Source organism: Ceratotherium simum, chromosome 8, assembly GCF_057802395.1.
Source record: "Ceratotherium simum simum isolate JZ-2026a chromosome 8, ASM5780239v1, whole genome shotgun sequence".
Taxonomy (NCBI): Eukaryota; Metazoa; Chordata; class Mammalia; order Perissodactyla; family Rhinocerotidae; genus Ceratotherium; species Ceratotherium simum.
The window spans coordinates 43,909,055-43,933,094 of NC_141907.1; the positions used below are offsets into that span (position 1 = coordinate 43,909,055).

General features: G+C 40.0%; 1 protein-coding gene across 6 annotated transcripts in view; it reads left to right on the forward strand.

The window, feature by feature from the left end:
• The first annotated feature begins 5,179 nt into the window (after nucleotides 1-5,179).
• CEP135 (centrosomal protein 135) overlaps nucleotides 5,180-24,040 on the forward strand; it is an 80,525-nt gene continuing 61,664 nt past the window's right edge. Inside the window, exons 1-8 of one of the 6 annotated variants that reach the window (XR_015552920.1) lie at nucleotides 5,180-5,375; nucleotides 8,670-8,827; nucleotides 10,502-10,692; nucleotides 11,455-11,622; nucleotides 13,826-13,967; nucleotides 15,903-15,987; nucleotides 20,514-20,642; nucleotides 22,353-22,568. Coding sequence is in view for 5 of the 6 variants with exons in the window: in XM_087434350.1 (XP_087290476.1) it covers nucleotides 8,715-8,827; nucleotides 10,502-10,692; nucleotides 11,455-11,622; nucleotides 13,826-13,967; nucleotides 15,903-15,987; nucleotides 20,514-20,642; nucleotides 22,353-22,568 (1,044 nt within the window). In the remaining variant the exon portion in view is untranslated. Of the gene's footprint in view, nucleotides 5,376-8,669; nucleotides 8,828-10,501; nucleotides 10,693-11,454; nucleotides 11,623-13,825; nucleotides 13,968-15,902; nucleotides 15,988-20,441; nucleotides 20,643-22,352; nucleotides 22,569-24,040 lie in introns of those variants that run through there. The other 5 variants (XM_087434350.1, XM_087434347.1, XM_087434349.1 and 2 more) reach the window with 5 other exon arrangements.

Consider the following 24,040-nt stretch of genomic DNA (forward strand, 5'->3'; position numbering starts at 1 on the left):
CCTATAACAATATATAATAGAGTTCCATCACAAAGGGTTTACTTACATAAAGTCAATAAAATGCTCTCAGCCAAAAAACAAAGAAATAAGAAAAAAGGAAAAACATAATCTGAATAACTTGGGCAGTCAAAATTTCCTTGTGCCTCTTGAAAAGTCAGCATCTAGTCACTCGGACTGTGATCTAGTGTTTAAAGCTATGTATTTGATAAAATATTTGATAAATATATTTGCCTTGTAGGCCAGCTTTGTAATCTCACTTCCAATAAGATGCTGTCTCATATTTTGCTGTGCTGCTCTATGTCACCATACAGCAGTGGCAGAATAACGCTTTTACACTTCATTGATTTCTTTTACTTTTACCTGGACAGCCTCCTCATCCCTCTCCCACCCCAGCCACAACTAAATAAATAAGCAAAGATGGAAAATTCTTGGCTTTTAAGTGAAATGAAAAGGGAAGGAGGGAGGGAGGGAGGGAGGGAGGAAGGAAGGAAGGAAGGAAGGAAAGAGAGAGAGAGAGAAAGAAAGAAAAAAATGAAATGAAAACCTTTATGCAAGTGTAAGGCTCTGCAGGATGTATGACACAGTCTTTTGTCTTCCTGCTCACCCAGACTAAATAAAAATGTCAAAAACTAGGGGAGGGAGTGTGTGGGTTGAATGGTAGCCCTCCAGGAGATATATCCGCATCCTAATCCTCAGAACCAGCAAATGTTACCTTATTTGGAAAAAGGATTTTCACAGATGTGATTAAGAGAAGGACCTTGAATTGAAGAGATAATCTGGATTGTCTGGGTGGGCCCTAAATCCAATGACAAGTGTCCTTATAAGTGATACATAGGGGAGATCTGACAGATACAGAGGAGAAGGCAATGTGGAGATGGAAGCAGAGATTGGAGTGATGTGGTCATAAGCCAAGCCAGCCAATGGATGCCAACAGCCACCAGAGGCTGGAAGAAGCAAGGAAGGACTCTCCCCTAGAACCTCCAGAGGGAGTGCAGCCCTAACGACACCTTGATTTTGGACTTTTGGCCTCTAGAATTGAGAGGACACATTTCTGTTGTGTTAAGCCCCCCAGTTTATGATAATTTATACTGAACTTAATAGAATCAGCATCAAAGTCCAGAGCATAGGAAATCCCTGTCTTCCACACCCCACGTGCTGAGCAAGAAAGTGCCAAGGAGCCTCTGGGAGACAGGTCATCTCTGCATTTATATCACCTGCGTCTAGGAGCTTTCTCAGCTGTCTTTCTCATTACTGTCTTGAGAGGACCACATATTGATAGCATCCAGCAAATAGCTTGATGATGTCCAGCATGAATAATGCCTGTCTGTACCCAGAGAGTTTGCTCAGCCTGCAACTGATCCATCTACTGGGGGCACCTGCAGAAGTAGTGCAGGTGAGGGAGGCAAAGCATCCATCCCTGGCTAAGGTGAAACTACATGGACCCAGCTCAAGAGCTCCTACAGAGCAAGACAGTGGGAAACACTCCACCAAAAACAACTCTGCTGGGCTGGCCCGTGGCTTAGCGGTTAAGTGCGTGTGCTCCGCTACTGGCGGCCTGGGGTTCAGATCCTGGATGCACACCAACGCACCGCTTCTCCAGCCATGCTGAGGCTGCGTCCCACATACGGCAACTAGAAGGATGTGCAACTATGACATACAACTATCTACCGGGGCTTTAGGGGAAAAAAAAGGAGGAAGATTGGCAATAGATGTTAACTCAGAGCCGCTCTTCCTCAGCAAAAAAAGAGGAGGATTAGCACAGATGTTAGCTCAGGGCTGATCTTCCTCACAAAAAAAAAAAAACAACTCTGCTGCTCTCAGCCCCACCAAGGTACCACCAGTTTCTGTGCCTTTGGGGTTTGTATGGAGTAGTTAGGTTGCTACTTAGCCTAACCTTCTTAACCTAACCTTTTCCCACTGCTGGTTGGGATTCACATTTTTCAAGGCTGAGAAATCAGTTTCCAGTTGTCCGACTGCTTTCCAGTCCCAAAATGTTATTGATAGTGTCTCCTCCACCATTCTCTGTCCTAAAGCCTTTCCAAAAGTACCTTAAAAATCCCTTTACTGTCATTTTAGAAAGATGAAGGAGGAAGGGAGGCTGAAGCTAATGTGTACACTTAACCTGCCGTCTTTAATTAGAATGATGCAAAGTTTTTATCTGAAGATTTGTGCCTTGATTTGATTCTGGAAAACTTCTAGCTGTCATTTCTTCAAATATTGCTTCTCTGCTGAATTAGTTTTCTATTCCTACTGTAACAGGTCACCACCAACTTAGCAGCTTAGGACAACACAAAATTTATCATCTCATAGTTCTGTAGGTCAGAAGTCCAGATGGGCTCTGCTGCTGAAATCAAGAGATCAGCAGCCCGGGCTTTTATCTGGAGGTGAGAGAATCCAGAGGAATCCACTTCCAAAATGAGTCAGGTCCTTGGCAGGAATTCAGTTCCCTACAGCTGCAGGGCTGAGGTTCACAGTTCCTTGCTGGCTGTTAGGTGGTGGCCTCTCTCAGCTCTTTAGGGACCCTGTATTTCTTATCACACTGTGCCCTCCATTTTCAAACCAGCAGCGGTTCGTCAAGTCCTTCTCGTGCTTCTCCGCTTTTAAGAGTTTGTGCAAATGCGTTGGACCCATGTGGATAATCTAGGACAATCTCTCTATTTTCAGGCCTTTAACCTTAATTACACGTGCAAAGTCCCTCTTGCCATGTAACGTAACATAATCATAGGTTCCAGGGATTAGGGTGTGGACATCTTTTGGGGAGTCTGCCTACCGTAGCTGCTATCCCCACTCAAGCCTTCTTCAAGTAGCTCAAGCTATTATCTGTATTTCTTAATTGCTTTTTAAATATATTTTATTTCTTTGTTTGCATTGGGTTCTGGGTAAATTTTCTAATTTTTTTTTATGTGTGTGAGGAAGATCGGCCCTGAGCTAACATCTGCCAATCCTCCTCTTTTTCTTTTTTTGCTAAGGAAGACTGGCCCTGGGCTAACATCCATGCCCATCTTCCTCCACTTTACGCGGGATGCCACCACAGCATGGCTCGACACGCAGTGCGTCGGTGCGCGCCCGGGGTCCGAACCGGCGAACCCCAGGCCGCCACAGCAGAGCGCGCACACTTAACCACTTGCACCACCAGGCCGGCCCCTCTAATTTTTTTTAACTGTGTCTAATCTACAGTTTGTCTTACTTAATAATTTTTTTAAATGTTGATGACTATATTTTTAATTTCCAAATTTTCTGATTGGTTCCCTTTCATATCCATCTGTTCTTGTTTCATCTGATAATTTTTGTTCTCTTTGATAGCAGTTCTTTCGTCCATCTAGACCAGTGGTTCTCATCAGGGGTGATTTTGCCTTCCAAGGGGCATTTGGCAACGTCAGGAGACATTTTTGGTTATCACAACTTGGAGGATGCTTCTGGCATCTAGTAGGTAGAAGCCAGGAATGCTGCTAAACATTCTGCAATACTCAGGACAGCCCCTCCATAACAGAGAATTATCCAGCCCCAAAATGTCAAAAGTGCCTAGGTTGTGAAAACTTGATCTAGATCATCTCAAATATATTCATTTTAAAGCCTTCATCAGACTCTTTTTCATCTGGAAAGAATTCATGTTTTGATTATTTTGTTGGCTACCTCCGTTACAATTAGATTTCTTCATTGTTTTGGTATTTTGGTTTGCAAGCTCATTCTCAGTGAAAGGTTATTTCTTTCTTTTTCCCCTTATAGCTGGCTCTCCCTTCTCCCTATCATCAGTTTTAAGGGTGGCCCTACCAGGACTGCCCCAGTCAAGAACAAGTCTCATCAAGGCCATTCAGGGCTCCTGTCCCGTGGTGATTTTGGAGAACTGTAGAGCCCAGTGGGCTCAGTTTCTGTGGCCAGGCGCTTTCTGTTTCTTTCTATCTCCCTAGCCCTACAACTTGCCCAGAGCCTTAGGACCTGCATGGTGAGCAGCAACAATTTGTGCGTGTGTGTGCCAGGGACCCTGACCTCAGGCCTTGGAGTCCAGCAGTGAGCCTGACTCTGGTCTTCCATATCACTTGGAGCAAAACTCGCCTGTGACTTCAGTGTCCCCCTCACCTTTTTGAATTTCTTTTTTGATTTTGATTTTTACATTTTCTAATTGCTATGTGTCTGGGGCAAAGGGAAGCCAAAGAGTCATCTTGACTGGATGGCTGTTGCACAGCCATTTTGCTATGATATTACTTATGGCTCCCTGCTTTCAAAAAAGATATTTGTTCTTCAGCAAAAAATGTGTTTAATTGGACATGTTCAAGACTACCAAAACATCTACAGACCCTAACTGATTGCATCCTAGAAGTTCCATAAAACAACTCATCAAGACGTGGAAAAACAGATAAGAATGGAACAACAATGGAAACGTTAAAGCAATACACCAACAGGTACAAAGTTATTCACAACCCACCGAGCAGTTACATGATATGCAAATAGTAAGTACATCTTCAGTGTGGAAGGCCTACTTGGGGGAGTTGTAAACAGAAAGAAATTGAGCTCCTCTCCCATCATCTACAAGTTTTCAGGGGAGAAATGGAATTCTAGGATTTGACCATGTGTTTTCCGTATGTGAGCAGGCTCTCTACAGTTTATTTAAATTTAATTCCACTCACAAATATTTATTGTGATAGGGCGCTAGAGAAACATAGCTGAGTAAAACAGTCTCTGACAAGGAATTCACAGCTGGGGACTGCATGGAGAGACATACAAACAAATAATGACATTTCGATGGGATGAGTTATAACTCATGGGATCAAAACATAATGATGTTATACTCATCATGATGGGATGAGTATGATATAAGGGTCTACATAGAGCTTTACAAAGACACTGGTGTGGGAGCAACAGTTAATTGTATTGGTTGCTTGTCAGCGAAAGTAGCAAAGACAAGGTGATATTTAAGCTGGAGTTTACGTGGCGAGTAGGCGGTCGCCTTGCAGGTAAAGGCTGATTGGCTGCAGAGACCAGGGCTGGGGCAGCGTTCTAACGGCGCGCCCAGTAGATGGTCAACGCACCCGGCCGATAGGAGGCCCCATCTCTGACCCCGCAGAGGTTGGGGGTTTGCCGGCCGCCAGGGGGCGCCGTGGCATCGCGTCGTCCCGTCCGTTGTGTTTCCGGGCACCGGGGCCCAGCGCCGCCATCGCCGCCGGGTGCGCGCCCGCCGCGCGCCGCGAATCGCCTGCCGCTCCCGTTACCGGGGCAACTGCGGCGCCTCCTCCGCCCCGGCCCCGATCGTCTCTCCGCGCCATTTTCAAACTGCCCTAGCGCCGGAGCCGGTGTCCGGGGCGGAAGGAGCAGCGAGGGAGGCGAGGCCCGGGGGGCGATGCGGCCGCAGGCGGAGCGAGCGGCGGCCGGAGCTGCGGGTGAGCGCGGCCGCGGGGCGGGAGGCCCGGGCGGGGCGGCGGCGCTTCCACCCCGGGCGGTCCCGGGGGCCGGGCCCGGGCGCTGCCGGCAGGGAGGCCGCGCGGCCGCGGGAGGAAGTGGGGCCTCGCGGGGCGGGGGCCGAGACTCCCGCCGCCCGCTGCCGACAGCCGCTTCCCTCGAGCAGCCGACCGTAGAGCTGCCGGCCGGGGGTCGGCCTGGGGCTGCTCGAGCCCCACGGGGCGGCTGTGCGGTCCGTGCCGAGCGGCCTGATCCAGTGAGGACTGATGGGCTGATTTAAAAGTTAAAATGCCCTCTTCCTGTAAGAATCATCCCTGCTCTTTGTAAACAAAAATGCCAAACGCGCAGGACGAGAGCCATCCATTAACCTGTGCCCGGCGCCTCTGAAAACATCCCCGCTACCTGCCAGTCTCGGGTGTTTTAAGTTCAGTAAGGAAGGACTCCGGGACCACCTTCAAGTTTTGTTTTGAAGCCGCTGTGTGTACATACACACAGGATATTTTTGTAAAAATAATGTGTTGGCTTTCGCGCGTCAACCCCCCGGTGAAGTAGGCGGATAGTTCTAGACATGTATGCGTGGGGGGCCTCCAAACCTAACCTTTTACGTTGTTTTGCTAGAAATTTACGGTATAGCACAGTATTTGGTTGATGGAGGTGGGGCTAAGACAGCAGCTCATGGGTGGGGAAAGCCTAATACATGTTTTTTGTCCTTCCTGGGAGGATTTAATCTTTTTAATCTGTCCTGTGTGACAAGGCTGTGGTCATGATTTTTTGGTTTGTTGTCTCCCTCTCCGCCCCCCCCCCCCCCAGCAGGATGTGAGGACGTATTATTTCTGGGTAACCGCAGTTGGTACCAAAGAGGAGAAATGGCTGAGTGTGGCAGGCCTTGCTAGTTCTTGGTTTGGTGTATTTCTCATGTCTCTGGGAGTTTCTCTAAAACACCCTGCATCAGTCAGGTCCCTCTTGTGGAAGGAACCCAGAAAGTCCCTGGGGAAGCCACTCAAAGAAAAGGTTAGCAAGAATGTGTAGAAAGGAGTAACCAAGGAGAGGTACCAATTTAGAAGTGATTTGGTAAGTTGAGGCTGCGTGATACAGAAACCAGAGTGCTGGACCAGAACTCAGGAGGCCTGGCTCCCAGTGGCTGCCCACCAACTTTGTGGCCCTGTGGTTTGGGAAGAGTTGCTCTCTCTTGAGACAGCCTTTCTTCGTCTTTGGATAGGGAGGATAACCAAGGAGGGTATTGTTGGCCCCATCTCCCTCACAGGATAGTTGTGAGGATCAGGTTTTGCATGTAGTCACATGCATTCACATTGTATAAATTGTGAAGAACAATAGAGATGTAAAACAAAGTTTTTATTTGGTTTGGAACTATACGTACTGAAACTATATTTACTTGGCAAAGATTAGAAAAGAGCCAAGTTACTAAAGAAGTCATCTTTGGATAACTCCATTTTAGGGCAGATTGATAGAGAATATATTCATAAATATTTAGAAAGACAAGAATTGATACATGCACAGAGATACTTATGTGTGTGTTTGTCTTTTTTTAATCGGAGTAAAATTTACATGATGAAATTCGCAGATCTTAAGTGTACTATTTGAAAAGCTTTGATAAATGTATACACTTGTATAACACTATCCCAATCAGCATATTTTCATCACTCCAGAAAGTTTCCTCTTAGCCCTTCCAGTCAATCTCCACCCACCCTCACCACCCCAGGTGACTGCTGTTCTAATTTCTGTCCACATAGTTTAATTATGCCTGTTCTTGAACTTTATGTAAATGGAGTCTACAGTATATGTCTGGCTTCTATTGCTCAAATAGTGTTTTTCAGATTCATCCATGTGGTTGACATGTATCAGTAGTTCCATCTCTTTTATTCCTGAGTAGTAGTACATTGTTTAAAAATATCATAGGTTATTTATCCTTCTGCTGTTGGTGGATATATCGGTTGTTGCCAGTTTGGGGCTATTATGAATAAAGCTGCTATGAATATTCTTGTAGACTCTCTTTGGATGTTCATTTTCATTTCCCTGAGTAAATACCTAGGAATAGAATTACAGAGTTATAGGGTAGAAGGGTGTTTAACTTCATAAGAAAGTGTTGAACTTTTTCCACAGTGATTTTACTCTTCTGTCAGCAATGTGAAAATTCCAGCTGCTCCAAATCCTTGACAACATTTGGTATCATATTTTTAATTTTATCTATTCTAGTATGGGTTAATTTGCACCTCATTGTGGTTTGAATTTGTAGTTCCCTGATGACGAATGGTGTAAAGCACCTTTTCATACGATTATTCCCATTCAGATATCTTTTGCAACGTGCCTGCTCAAGTCTTTAGCCCATTTTCTTATTGGAGTGTTTGTCTTTATTATTAATGAATTGTAAGAGTTCTTTATATTATTCCAAATCCTTTGTCAGATATTATTCTCCCACTCTTTTGTTTGCCGTTTTGTTTTCTTAATGGAATAGTTTGATTAGAAGACATTTTTAATTTGATGAAGTCCAGTTTATCAAGTTTTTCTTTTGTATTTAGTGGTTTTAAAAGAGACGTCTCGGGCCGGCTCTGTGGCTTGGCGGTTAAGTGCGTGCGCTCTGATGCTGGCGACCCGGGTTCGGATCCCGGGAGCGCCCTGAGGCACCACTTCTCCCTCCAACACGAGGCCGGGTCCCACGTACAGCAACTAGAAGAATGTGAACCTATGACATACAACTGTCTACTGGGGCTTTGGGGGGAAAAAACTGAATAAATAAAATCTTTAAAAAAAAAAAAAAAGAGGCGTCTCTAAGAATTCTATGCCTATCTCAGGCTCGGGAAAGTATCCTTCTTTGTTTTCTTCTAGAAGGTTTACTGATGGGCCGGCCCCGGTTGAGTGCGCACGCTCTGCTGCTGGCGGCCCAGGTTCGGATCCTGGGCGCGCACCGATGCACCGCTTGTCCAGCCATGCTGAGGCCGGATCCCACATACAGCAACTAGAAGGATGTGCAGCTATGACATACAACTGTCTACTGGGGCTTTGGGGGAATAAAATAAATAAATAAAATTGTAGAAGGTTTACTGTTTACACACAGGTTTATGAAGAGATACTTATTTTAATGAAGCAGCATGAATATTATAAGCAGTGGATTTAAATCTGTCTAAATATTCCAGAAAGCTGCCTGCCTAAAAAGAAACAAAAGATATTTGCTTCATATTAAAAGAATCTTTTCTTCTTGTCATGAAACGATAATAATAGCTACAATAATAGAATGACGTTTCTCTCTTTTCTTTTAGGACTTTAAGTTTTGGAAGTGGATAAAACTAGTTTTGGGAGACAAGATGGCCACAGCTGCAGAAAGAAAGTATATTAATATTAGGAAAAGGTTGGATCAGTTGGGATACCGCCAGACTCTGACAGTGGAGTGTTTACCTTTGGTAGAAAAACTTTTCAGGTAAAAATGAAAATACAGTTTGAAACCTGTATGATCCTTAATTCCGTTTATCTAGTTTCTGGTGAACTTCATGCTTCAGTAAAGAAATGGGTAGATTTTTGAAAAGTCCTAAAATCCTCCAAAGCTCCTCTATTCTTTTCAGATCCTGCTTCCCTGTCATCAGTTCAGGGCCTCCACATTGCAAAACTCCGGGGGTCACCATTCACACTGTACTGTTCAGAGTAAACATTCCTGAGGGTTTTCCCTGTGAATAGAATTACAGCTTTTTATGTGGTTTTCTGATATAGTTGGGAGTTCTATGTCTGCCTCACTCACTGGTCTTTAAAAATAATTACTCTTGGGGGCCGGCCCAGTGGCGCAAGCGGTTAAGTGTGTGCGCTCTGCTGCGGTGGCCCAGGGTTCGCCAGTTCGGATCCCGGGTGTGCACCGACACACCGCTTGGCAAGCCATGCTGTGGCAGCATCCCATATAAAGTGGAGGAAGATGGGCATGGATGTTAGCCCAGGGCCAGTCTTCCTCAGCAAAAAGAGAGGAGGATTGGCGGATGTTAGCACAGGGCTGATCTCCTCACAAAAAAAAAAAAAAATTACTCTTGTATTAATAATGATTCTTTAATATGTGGTTGGTCATTTCTTTAGGTGTTACGTTACCTTAACTGAAAGATTCTTTGTAATTTTTGTTCTTTTCACATGAGCTCTATTCCTGTGGTTTGAGACGGCAGCAGGGAAATTGCTTAGGAAGCTTTTGCAGTAGGACTACAAGTGATGATGATGGAAAGGAGACAATAGATAAAAGATATTTTGTGGTCTTAACGTGGCCTCCAAAACCCTTCATAATCTCGTCCGTGCAGCTTCATCTCCCATGTATTGAACCACTTGAAGCTCCATAAACATATGTACACTCTCACCCTTGGTCTCTCCGTAGGCTGTTCTATCTGCCTGTAAAGTCCCTCTCGCCTCTCTCTCCTCCCTTGCGCTTGTGTGTGGTTAGCTGTATGGCCTGCAGGACTCCATCACATCTGTTACCTGCTTCCTTAACTACTTATCATTACTGGAAACTTGTTTTTGTCTTTCCTTTAGAATGCAAACTCCATGAGACTAGAGACTGGCTTTATCACTGCTATACCTGGGGCAGGCTGAACACATAGTTGGCACTGAAATATTTGTTGAGTTTATCAGATGGTCTTGTAACATTTTGACAAACTGTCACTAGAATATAAGCTCCATGACGGTGGGTTCTTTACTGTCTTCCTTGCTCAGTAAATATTGATGGAGTAAATATTCTACTGGTGTATGTTCTTAGAGGTGAGGAATTGATTCTTCTTTATTGTGTCCCTGGCAGTTAGCATATAGCAAGCACTCAGTAAATATTTGCTGAATGACCAAATAAGTTTCACAGATTCAACAGGATCAGGTAACTAATTGGACATGGGGAATGAGTGAGAGGGGAGATTCAAAGATGAATCTATGTGTATTTCATAATTTTTAATCTTGTTTTGAGAAATTTTTAAACATTTCCTAGTACCTTGAAAGATTCCTAGTGTTTTTGCTTGTTTTTAGATTTGAGTTCACTTAGCATTAACATATTTCAAGCCTTTTTAGAAATATATTTTTAGCTGTTAGAAAGTTAATGGAATATTTCCTTGAATTTACATTTTCTGTTCTTTAATTTTAGTGACCTAGTTCATACAACAGAAAGTCTTCGGAAATCAAAATTATCTGCTGTGAAAGCTGAAAAAGAAAGTGCCAATTTTGATTTTATTTTGGAACCTTATAAACTCGAAAATGCGAGGTTGATCAGGGAAAATAATGAATTGTACCTGGAATTAATGAAACTGAAAGAACAATCAGACCAACACATTAAAGGTAAAGTTTTATGATTTTTAAAATGCAGTATATTTGCCCTTTTTGTTTTATGTGTAGGAAAGGCTAGTCTAATTTTAAAACTATTGATTAGTAAATGTGATAGTCTTCCTGCTAACAGCTCTTGAAATACGGTAGTGTGTGTTGAAGAGTTCCCAAGAAGGAAAATAAATTTGCGTTCCATAGCTATATTTGTCTTCACTATATGTGGATTATATTTTTAGATTTACAATTGCTGTAGAAAAGATTAAATGCTGGAACTGAAGAAATGTTCTTGAAACAACTTTTGTTTTTCCCTTACTGAAAATAAGAGGAATAAAGCGAGGTGAAAACTATGTATCATTCTGATTCTTTAATACTATGTCTTTGAGCTGGAAGGTAGAATAGAATGATTTCAAAGGTACTGTGCAAAGGGTAATTTTATGGCTATCTTATTATAAATTCTTCTTATGTTCAGTAGAGAGCCCTGTCTAAAACCTGGCGTGAATTCATAGTTCCTTAGCTTCATACCCAGTTTACTGGATCAAAAGCCGTGGTTATATTAGGCTCATACAGTAGAAGAAAAATACAATTCCCTTTTGTGCTTAATGACTTATTTGCAGTTTTGCTACTAGTGGTAGAAAAGTAATCGCCTTCTGAACAAAGCATGCATAAGAATCAAGTGAAACCTTTCAGATTGATGTGACTTTTTGTATTTTGTGAAATAGAAGAACTTCATAGATTTCTTGATCTGTAAAATAGTCTTTGAATCTTTTTCATTTTAAGAATTGAAAACTGCATTGAAGAAGTGTACACGTGAAACAGCTGATCTCAAATTTCTAAATAACCAATATGTTCATAAACTCAAACTTTTGGAGAAAGAGAGCAAAGCTAAGAATGAAAAAATTCAACAACTTCAAGAAAAGAATTTGCATGCTGTAGTACAAACTCCAGGTAAATCTGTTCCTTCTCAAAACGAATTATACGCATCTAATCTTTTAAAGATATTTAAACTGTTCACTGAAATAGGACTTTGGATTTTCATGCTTACGTTTTAGTGCTTGAAAAGATATATTTGGATATTCACAAACACTTTTGATTTATTTCTGAATATCCAGGTAGCGTTTTTTGACTTGTGCTTAGAAACTTATATAATAATAGCTTCTTAGATGCAAGTAGTCTAACTTCAGTGCCCTGAGTTTTATTTCCTTAATTGTTATTTTAAATTCTTTTTCCTATTATCATTATTATTATTACTTTAGTTATAAAAGTAATCCATACTCAAAGAATTTGGAAATGATATACTTTCTTAGTTTATTTTACTATTTCTAGCTTTATGCTCAGTAGTTCTCGAGCAAGAGAAAAGAAATGATGGGGCATATCCAGGGTTGATGGTTGTCCAGGTGTAAGGTTGGTAGAAGAATCTCCAGTACTAGTGATAAGATCATTGAGATGTCTGAACCGTGGGATCAAGGTTATAGAAGTAAGTGAGGTGTAGGAAAGTGCTGGATTATGAGCTTAGAGACTGAGGGAGGACCAATAGTAATTTGGTCGGAATGAAGATTATAATCAGAAGAGAGTTGAAGATCTAGAAGTTGGCACAGTTCTAAGTGGTGACCAAGTCCAAGCACAATCATGTTGTTGTGTGCTTGAAGCTGAGGGGAGAGGAGACTCAGGAGAGTTGTCAGTTTAGGAACTGAGAGGCCGGGGTGGGGGAAGAATCAGTGGCACTCAAGATGGCAGGAAATGAGATGGAGAGGGGGACTGTGAGCCAGAGGCAGAAAACGTGGGGAAAAATGGGAGATCTCGGAAGTAACTGGAAGATTAAAGAAAAAAGAGGATAATCAAGTTTTCTGAGAAAAGAATGCGACAGATTCAAGAGAGATTCAGGAGGTACAATCTATAGAATTTAGTGACTGAATGTGGTAGAATTGGGAGGTAGAGGAATTCCCAGATTTCTGTTTCAAGTGAATGAATGAGTCAGTGATGGTACTATTGTCTTAGGATAGAGAATGTGGGAAGTGGAGCAGGAGTGCTAAGTATGTTGTGCCTACAGGACATTCACATTGAGATTTCTGGGATGCAGTGGGATATGTAGATCTGTTCTCAGAAGTGTGGTCGAAGTTGGAGATTCAAATTTGGGAGTCGTTGGAGTATCATGGAAATTGAAGCTACAAGTGTCGTAGGAAATATCTAGTGAGATTATGTAGACTGAGAACAGAGAACCAAAGACAGGCTCTAGAGAAGTTGGCATTTAAGGGACTGGTGGAAAAAGAGAAGAGGGTCTTTGAAAGAAGCTGAGGAGCAATCAGGGAAGAAAACCAGGAAATAAAGGAAGAAGAAAATGGTTTGCCTTGTTTAGATGTATAACTACAAGCAGGTCATTTAAATACTTTTAGCTCAGTTGCTTCATCCTCAGAACGAGAGATAGGCGTATACAAAATTTGTTAGGATTCTAATGAAGACAAAGTTGTGGGTTATGTTTGTTCTTTGTGAGGATCAGTGAGTTTTTCAAGTACATGTCTAATCTTGGGCAGGTGCTGGAAAAGGTAAATTATCCATGTTTGGACCAAGACAGGATATATCTAGTCATAAAAAGAAATTACTCCTGCCAGTTTTAAGGATAATTAAGAAAACATTCCCCACTAGTTCAGGTTATAGCATGATTTTATATAACAGATGGCTTTCCATCATATACTAGTTTTGCTACTTTAAATTTCAGTTATCTGCTCTTTTGGCATTGCTTAATAGGCATGTGTATTTTAGTTCTCACTGCCTTAGGCTCCTCTTTTGACAGTTTTCTGCTGGTGACGATTTCTTGAGCTCATAATAGTGGACGCCACAAGGCACACTCAACTTTTACCTTGCCAATGTCTGGTCCCCATCTAGTGGAGGAACAGATTAAATCTGGGCATACGTGCCAAGGATGCAGAAAGTAAAACTTGTTGTATAACCAAGTCTTGTTGAGGTTTTCAGAAATGTGTTATTAGTTAAAGGTCAGAGTATGTATTTATATATGAGGGAGCAAATATTTTATCGATATGTAATATGAGCTAGAGACACTTTACAACAAAAAGGCTAACCTTCTGGAATATTTAATTCTAAGACAATGGTTTGTTTCTTTTTAATTTTTTGAAATACACATTTGTTTTTTTAGGTGGCAAGAAAAGAAGTATTGCTTTCAGGCGCCAGCGTATGCAGATTGATGAACCAGTCCCTCCCTCTGAAGTCAGTTCATATCCAGTTCCTCAGCCAGATGACCCTTACATTGCAGACCTCCTGCAAGTGGCTGATAATAGGTGCATTAAGTAATTTTTTGTTGGCTTTAGTTAATTGGTCACTTGATTAACTGTAAGCTTCTTGATAGTGGGGCTTTTGTCTTCTTAACTATTGTATCTCCAGTGCCTAGAACTTTGCACAAGCACTCAGTAAATACTTTCTGAGTGTATTCTGAATATAGAATGTTTTTACTTGTTTTGAAACTTTGATTTCAAACAGATCTTTGATGTTTGAAACATCTATGTTTGATGTTTCTGTCTGTATTCATCAACAATTTACTGCCATCTAGAACCTATTTCAGTAGAATTGCTCTGACATTTAGTTTCATCACCCAAGTAAAGTTATTTTTTATGGGACTCTCTATTACTTCAGATTTATGTCAATGCTAATGGACAAGAATAGATTTGTAACTGGCTTTGAAATTCTTGTTTCATGATTCTCTAGCTCTGTTATTTGTATTTCCTTAAATTGGAATCAGCTATAAATTCTATTTTAATTAAAACTTCATTAAGCTCTCTGGGAAAGGCACTATGCAAGTGTTCTGAGGATGTAAAGGTGAATAAGATGGTATTGCTGCTTTTGAGAAGCTTAAAATCCAGTAGGGAAGATGAGACAAGAGGAATACACAAAATGGCATTAAGAAAATTATAAGGGTTTCAAAGGAGCAAGAGAGCCACTAATGACAGCCTCTATGGTCATAGCTGGAGAAACACTTTAAAATATGGAATATGCTAGTGGAAATGGTTAGTACAGATCACTTTTTATTTTGTAGATTATACGGAGAATATGGGGGAGTGTTCCACTTTATTAATCTCAGTGTTACAATCTAAAAATAAATTTGGTTGAGGTACTGATTAGGATGTCTTAGCTCAGTTATTCTAACACAGTATTACGTACCTGTATTTATACAGCTATCTGACCTTAACCATAACGTATTTTGTATTTTGTTCTTCTCTTACAGTTATAATCTAGGATTTCTCAGACAATGTGTTAGTATTATTTGAGTTTTTTGGGCTGTATATATATCATTTTCTGTCTTTATCTTTATTTCTTCTTAACATTTTTCTTTTCTATCAATCCATCATAGTCTCTTGATTATCTTGTTTTGATTTGCACACCCACCTTTTGTTTGTATTCAGAGTGATTCATGCATATATGTGAGTGCAGCTGCGTACATGCTCTTCTCCTAAACCTAGATTAGTGGAAAATGTTGGTTTCAGTAATGGCAGGGACAAGCTGTGTCCATCCTCACTTACTCTGCCCCATGGAAAATCTCTCTTAAAAGCAGACCTGGCTTCAGGCTTATCTTTCCAGTATGAAAGTGGTTGTGTTGTATTTATGTTAATGCTTGGCAAGGTTAGATGTAGTACAGACACATTTGGGCAATTGTAGAATTCAGGTAATTTGGACCAATCTTGATTCTGTTAGAATTAACAAGTTCTGGAAAGGAGTGGGGTTTTTGCTTTAGTTATTTGGGAAATTGTAGTATTTCTCAATATTTTTCTTTTCTCCAAGATTTCAGGGTAGTTTAGTAGAAAATAAGTGGTCATTTAGGGTCAGAAAACATTTTAGTCCCTTATTTTACTTGATAATGTTGTGAATTTTGGACTAGACTTTCAGTTTCTTGAACCTAGGAATTGGCAGCAATACCTAGAAGAGTGGTCCTAAGGATCAAAATGCAATAGTAGGTGTTTTATTGTATAATGTGTCTAATTATTTTCAAATTAGTTTCAAATTATTTACCACTCTTTTTTTGTCTGTTCTTACAAAATTAACTCTACAAGGTAATGTACTCTATTTATGCTGGTGGCTTTGGAACCCTTTAGCATAGCACCTCATATCTCATTGAGAAACAGAAAGTAGAGAATTTACAAAAGAATATATCTAGTTTTATTTCTTGCTATTTTGTATTTCTGAACAAAAGTATATTGGTATTAGTTATGAATGTGTTTCAGAATTCAAGAACTTCAACAGGAAGTCCACCAGTTACAAGAAAAATTAGCGATGATGGAAAGTGGACTGAGAGATTATAACAAGCAGGTAGGATATTTATTTACTTGCATAGTAAGGATAGAGATGAGTATGCTGTGATTGTGAATAGAACTGGGTTATATTTGGTATTACTGATACTGAGTTTTTATGCAGCTTTTACCTTTTTCATCAATTTGTTATTAGAGTTAATAGCTGGAATCGCTTTGATGGCTTTAGAGCACTCTAGTCCATTCCCTTCATTATGGATTGAACTGAATAGTAGTTTTTCGTTTTGTTTTGTTTTTATTTTAGATTAATCTACTTCCCCAAATAGAATTTTATAACCCTATTACTGTTTCCATCTCAGGAGGTGTTTTATTGAAGTGTGCTATGCTTTATAATGGTCTTTTTAATAAGTTTTTTACTCTTAAGGATTTTGTCATTTTGAACATAAGTCTCTTTGAAAGTTACTCTTCTGTGTTACCATATTTTTTGTGTTTTTTCTACAAGCACTAATATTTCATAAAACAGTTTTCTGAAGAAGCAGGAGAATTAATAGATACAGAGTTAGAACATAACCATACAAGCTTTGTTGTTTCATACTTTCTGTTGGTGTCTTGGCTAAATTCTGATTTGCTTAATTACAAGCTTTCTTTCTCAATTTGCTTACTGAAGTTTAAATTGGGTAACACGTCTTTCATTTTCTGCACGACTGCATTTTTTTGAAGTGACGTGATCTGCACATACAAATGTAGATATGACTTACATGTTTGCATAACTCTTAAGTTTGTAAAGTACTTTGAAGAGTATTTGGATAAAAATGGAGTTAAAAGAAAAGGAATCATCGAGGCCGGCCCGGTGGCGCAAGCGGTTAAGTGTGCACGCTCTGCTTCGGCGGCCTGGGGTTCACAGGTTCAGATCCCGGGCACGCACCGACGCACTGCTTGTCAAGCCATGCTGTGGCAGCGTCCCATATAAAGTAGAGGAAGATGGGCATGGATGTTAGCTCAGGGCCAGTCTTCCTCAAGAAAAAAGGGGAGGATTGGCATCGGATCTTAGCTCAGGGCTAGTCCTCCTCACCAAAAAAAAAAAAAAAAAGAAAGAAAAGGAATCATCATAATGTCAACCAAAAAACTTACGTTATGGAAAGATGTAGAAAATATCAAATATGCACAAGTTGAATATTATTGGTATTTGTCACCTTCTAATCACACTTTCATCACATTTTTTCCAAGTACTTTATGAACATAAACTGACCAGTCTTTACCATCTTTGTGCAGTGGCCGAGCTATTTGGAGAAAAGAGCTTGACCATTCTGATTGAAGCCGCAGATTTGTTGTGGTTATCAATCTTAGCTGAGTCCACTCTGCTGCCTATCATTTGTTTTTTTTTTTTTTTGCTTGAGTTTTGTTTTTCTCAGCATATGTTCCAAATTTTACTGTTCTCTTCAAGCTCTTTCCCCAACTTGTAATATCCTTATCAGGATATCACCTTGTCTCAACTTCCTATCTCTACCTTTAAAATTAGCAATAGTCACACTCAGGCTCGCAAGACTTAATGGGTAGGATGTTTGTTCTCCCTGTTTAGGACTTAGTTTTTCTGCCTGTGTTCTTGGCCCCATTTCCTCTCTTCTCCTTAGGACCTTGCTTTAATCAATGATTCTTTCTTTAACACTTATATGGCTAGTTTATAATTATTAATTCTTTTAATCTTCATAACAGTCCTATGAGAGGTGCTACTATCATCATCACTAACATCCCTTTAAAAAATCTCTGTTAACTACCTCTCCCTCTCGCTAATGGCTTCTCCTTCTCCCTCGTGCAAGCTTCTCTAAAGAGTATCTCACTCTCCTGTCTACACTGCTTTACCTCCTGCCTACTCCTTAACCTATGGCAGTCTGGCTTCTGCCCCCACTACATAAATTGGTCTAGTTAATGACACCAGTGACATTAATTGCTAGGTCCAAAAGGATACTTTGTCTTTCTTTTCTTGACCCACTCGGTAGCATTTGACATTATTGATAATTTCTCTTTGAAACTCTTCCTTGACTTCATTTTCTTTCTTTTTTTTAACCCCTTATAATTTGTTCTTTGCTTTTTTCCTCTGCCCGTTCCCGGAAATATTTACTGTTTTCCAGGTGGGTGCATATTCACCTTTGACCTCTTCTCCTTTCCCTGTATGTTTTCTCAGGTGGTCTCATCCATTCTCTTGGTTTAACATATTGCCTGTATGTTAATGACTCCCCCACCTCTCTCAGGCTCAGACCTCTCTGCTGAGCTCTAGACTCATATACCCAACTTAACACTGGGGATTTGCACTCTGATGAAGGCTTTTCAGACTCAGATGCCTAGGACTCAACTTATCTTCTGCCTCAAATCTGTTTTTCCTCCTATGTTCTCTACTTTGGTTGGTAGCACCACCATCTGCACAAGCTAACATTCTGTAGTTTATCTAGATCTGGTTGTCTTCCCTTCACACACCACTCACTGAGTTCTGTCAGCTCTCCTGTCTAAATACTTCTTAAACTTATTTCTTCTAATCTACCCTATCCCACTGTTTATTTTAGGCCTTAATCATCTCTCATATATTCCTACAATAGGTTTCCCTGCCTCTGGTTCTGTTCTTATCAAATTGATCCTTTAGTCCAGAGCAATCTTTCTCCTGAGCGAAGTATTCAATGCTTATCATAATTAGTTGTTGCCTGATTCTTCAGACTCATCTCCAGCCATTAGTTCCCTTGTACTTCACAATCCAGTCATACTGAGCCGTTTCTACTCCCTCAAACATACCATGTTGTTTTATGCTTCTGTCACTGCCTGGAACATCCCTCCTTTCTTCTCTTCATAGCATCCTTTATAACCTCTTTGGACATATTTATTGATAAGACCTTCACTAATTTTTTTTTTTTTTAGAAATGCATCCCTAGAGAATCCATTGAATTCACTAAGTCATCCATTGTTAGAATTTACTGCTTGTTTTTTTTTTTTTATAATTTTTTATTTTATTTATTTTTCCCCTGAAGCCCCAGTAGATAGTTGTATGTCCTAGCTGCACATCCTTCTAGTCGCTGTATGTGGGACGTGGCCTCAGCATGGCCAGAGAGGCCGTGCGTTGGTGCGACCCCGGGATCCGAACCCGGGCCGCCAGTAGTGGAGCGCACGCACTTAACCGCTAAGCCACGGGGCCGGCCCAGACCTTCACTAATTTCCATAGGCATGAATATATCATGGGGAGTAAATCACTTTATTCCCTTAAATACTTTAGTGCCATATACCTATTTCCTTTATTCCACCATTGAACAACATATTATATAGCAATTATTGGTTTACTTGCTAATTTTCCCTGGAAAGCTGTCTTCCTGAAAGTCAAGGACCATGGTTTATTCATCTGTGTATACCTAGAACTGTGTTCAATAATTGTTGAATTGAATACTTGGTTTTTGTTTTCAATTTTTTTTTGGAAAAAAACCAAAGCTTGAAAGTGTGTGAGTTTTTCCAAATTCTTGCATGTGAATAAGTGTAAATTCATGGTGGATCATGATCTTTTTGATTATACATCTGTTGTTTTCTAAATAGTAGATAATTAATTGAATTTACTCTAGCTTTCTATCCTTTTTAATATTGGGTTTCAGTAGCAATTCATTTTTTTGTGTGTTTTACATTCATTCGTTTATTCTGCATTTGTTCCATCAAACACTGAAGCAGTTCAAACTCAGTTCCAGTACTCAATAGTTTCTTTTTATATAAACATTGCCTAATCTTAGAGAAGGGGGAAAAAATCCAAAAATTAAATTAGGAAGAATCTGTTCATTGGAAATACTTATGAAAGCTATGTTGACAATTCTTATGTTGACATTTTCTGTGTTTATTTTTGCTCTACATATATGTATTTCATAATCCCATATATGTGTGGGTGCATATATGAATGTTAATCTCTTATATACATTCTGCAACATAAGAAAAATAGAAGTAGGGCCAGCCCTGGTGGCCTAGTGGTTAAGTTTGGCACACTCTGCTTCAGCAGCCTGGGTTCGGTTCCCGGGTGCGGACCTACACCACTTGTCTGTCAGTGGCCATGCTGTGGTGGGGGTTCACATACAAAAAGAGGATGATTGGCAGCAGATGTTAGCTCAGGGCGAATCTTCCTCAGCAAAAAAGAAAGAAAGAAAGAAAAATAGAAGTATATCCAAATAAATGTTTGTCTAGTGTTAATCATTTTGGGTCAAAACCAGATTTTTTGTTGTTGTTGTTGTTGTTGTTTTTAATTTTATAGTTACATTTTTTTTATTGATGTTTTAATGGTTTTTAACATTGTGAAATTTTGGGTTGTGCATTTTTGTTTGTCCATCACCATATATATGACTCCCTTCACCCCTTGTGCCCACCCCCCACCCCCACTGCCCCTGGTAACCACAATACAGTTTTCTCTGTCCATGTGTTGGTTTATATTCCACATATGAATGAGATCATACAGTGTTTGTCTTTCTCTTTCTGGCTTATTTCACTTAACATAATACGCTCCAGGCCCATCCATGTTGTTGCAAATGGGACGAAAACCAGATTTTTTAAAATGATAGCATGACTTTGTGTCTTCAGATTGAGCTAAGAGAACGAGAGATAGAACGACTGTCGGTTGCATTGGATGGTGGTCGCTCCCCTGATGTCCTCTCTTTGGAGACTAGAAATAAAACCAATGAAAAGCTTATTGCGCATTTAAATATTCAGGTAATGAGTTTTATAATTATTTCACTGAGTATATAAAATTGAGTTAAAATGGTCCAAGGATTTGTAAAAGTGACAGGGTCGTTCATTGAGGTATTGTTTACAGTGGGAAAAATTTGATAGAGCCAAAGTACCCAGAAATAGGGTGTAGCTATTGAAAAATCATGATTTTAAAGAATATTTAATCAGGAAGGAATATATACACCATAATGTTAAATATTTAAAAGAAGAGAATAAATTGTAGGCACAATGTGATTTTTTTTTTTTTTTTAAAGATTTTATTTATTTATTTTTTCCCCCAAAGCCTCAGTAGATAGTTGTATGTCATAGTTGCGCATCCTTTTAGTTGCTGTATGTGGGACGCGGCCTCAGCATGGCCGGAGAAGCGGCGCGTCGGTGCACGCCCGGGATCTGAACCCGGGCCACCAGCAGCGGAGCGCGTGCACTTAACCACCAAGCCACCAGGCCAGCCCCACGATGTGATTTTCAATTTGCTTTTAAAAAATGTGTTTATGAACCCAGAGAGAGAAAACACTAGAAGAGAAGACACCAAACACAAAGTTTATCTTTGTGTGATGGGACATTCTTCTTTATGATTTTCTTTATTTTGAAAAATTTTATGACTATATATTTATTTTATAATTTAAAAAAGAATTTTTAAAAGTAAACATGAAAATTAAACATGTAGTTTTAAACTACCTATGTAATGGATTCCTTTGCAATGCTTTTGACAGTGAAAGAACACAAGAGTTCCATAAAGCATGACACATGACCTTTAGAAATTTAGGCATGTCAGTACTGCCTGGGCTGCGACCAGAATAGAGTAAGTCACAGATAGCAGCAGCAGCTCCAGGGCAGTGCTGTCCAATGCAAATATGACATAAGCCACAGAGGTACTTAAAAATTCTACAGTAGCCAGATTAAAAAAGAAACAGGTGAAATTAATTTTAATAATGTATTTACCTCAATATATCCAAAATATTATCATTTTGATATGTAATTAACATTATAAAACATCCTTGAGATATTTTACTTTTTTTTTTCTAAGTGTTTGAAGTCCTGTGTATATTTTATATTTATAGTGCATCTCAGTTTGGAATAGCCACTTTTTTTTTTTTTTTTTTTATAAAGATTTTGTTTTTTATTTTTTGCCCCCAAAGCCCCAGTAGATAGTTGTATGTCACAGCTGCACACCCTTCTAGTTGCTGTATGTGGGACTCGGCCTCAGGATGGACAGAGAAGCGGTGCCTCGATGCGCACCCGGGATCCGAACCCGGGCCGCCAGCATCGCAGCGCGCGCACTCAACCACCAAGCCACAGGGCCGGCCCTGGAATAGCCACTTTTCAAGTGCTCAGTAGCCACATGTGGATGTTAGTGGCTACATATTGGACAGCACAGTGTAGAGTAATATTATCATCATAGTTATAGTCTTGTCATATTTTTAGAATTCTGTGTTGGGAAAGAGTTCACACAAATTTCTTACTTATTCTTTCCTTCTGTGCTTGAAAATTGAAAGCCAATGGCTATATATTTTTATTAAACCACACACTCAGTTTTGCAAATTAAGCAATGTAAGTTTGCAAACATAACATAGCTATGGTTTTTATTTTCGGTATTAAAAAAATACAGCATTATGAAATATTATGTTGAAAGTTCAGTATTCAGGGTAATTTTCCAATTCATATACCTTATGAACTACAAATTCAATTTAGGTTGACTTTCTTCAACAAGCTAATAAAGACCTGGAGAAGCAAATACAAGAGCTTATGGAAACCAAGGAAACAGTGACTACTGAAGTTGTTAATTTAAGTAACAAAAATGAAAAACTCTGCCAAGAATTAACTGAAATAGACCAGTTAGCACAGCAGTTGGAAAGACATAAAGAAGAAGTGCTTGAGACTGCTGATAAAGAACTTGAGGAAGCAAAGGTATGTCTAGGTTGTGGGCGGGTTCATTAATGCTCCTAGATCGCAGCGAGCTTGAGCCCTTTTGATATCCAATTTGGGTCTATTGGTTTGTTTTGTAATTCAAGGTTTTCTAAGTGTTCTCTACACCCTCTATATTCTTACACTTGTTCTAGTTGTTTGGATGTCTTGCTGAAGCACACCTCTTAGGATAGCTCTCCAGGCTCTGTGCTATTTTCTTTCAAGATTTTCGTCTCTGTCCTTTTATCTCTGCATTGTGAGCAATCTTCAGAAGTCTGTCCTCTATGTCATTTTATGCTCACAAACCCTTTAAAGGTATTTTTTGAAACTATGTATGTCCTTGCACATTTTTAAGTTGGTAGCTAAAATTTTTCATCTTTAAGCTTAAACAGATGCAAAGGATGTAATTTTTAGTCTATTGTAAATATTGATCTCTTAAAACTGTCACATCATTCTTTTAAATATAGCCAGTGGAATCCAAATGACCCTTTTTTCTTGAAATTCTCACAAAATTTTATCCTGTTTTAACATATTTTATGCTTGAATATCTTTTTATGATCACTCTATCAAACATCTCTGCAATAAAAAAATACATAAATTGGGGCCGCCCTGTGGCTTAGCGGTTTAAGTGCGTGCGCTCCGCTGCTGGCGGCCCGGGTTCGGATCCCGGGCGTGCACCGACGCACCGCTTCTCCGGCCATGCTGAAGCCACATCCCACATACAGCAACTAGAGGGATGTGCAGCTATGACATACAACTATCTACTGGGGCTTTGGGGAAAAAAATAAATAAATAAATAAATCTTTTAAAAAAAAAAAATACATAAATTGAAACTTTTTTTTTATTGATGTTTTAATAGTTTTTAACATTGTGAAATTTTGGGTTGTACATTTTTGTTTGTCCATAACCATATATATGTCTCCCTTCACCCCCTGTGCCCACCCCACCCCCACCCCCACCACCCCTGGTAACCACAATACAGTTTTCTCTGTCCATGTGTTGGTTTATATTCCACATATTAGTGAGATCATACAGTGTTTGTCTTTCTCCTTCTGGCTTACTTCACTTAACATAATACCCTCCAGGCCCATCCATGTTGTTGCAAATGGGACGATTTTGTCTTTTTTTATGGCTGAGTAGTATTCCATTGTATATATATACCACATTTTCTTAATCCAATCGTCAGTCGAGGGACACTTAGGTTGCTTCCACTTCTTGGTTATGGTGAATAATGCTACAGTGAACATAGGGGTGCATAAGCCTCTTTGGATTGTTGATTTCAGGTTCGTTGGATAGATTCCCAGTAGTGGGATGGCTGGATCATAGGGCATCTCTATTTTTAATTCTTTGAGGAATCTCCATACTATTTTCCATAGAGGCTGTACCAGTTTGCATTCCCACCAGCTGTGTATGAGGGTTCCTGTTTCTCCACATCCTCTCCAACATTTATTGTTTTTTGTCTTGGTGATTATAGC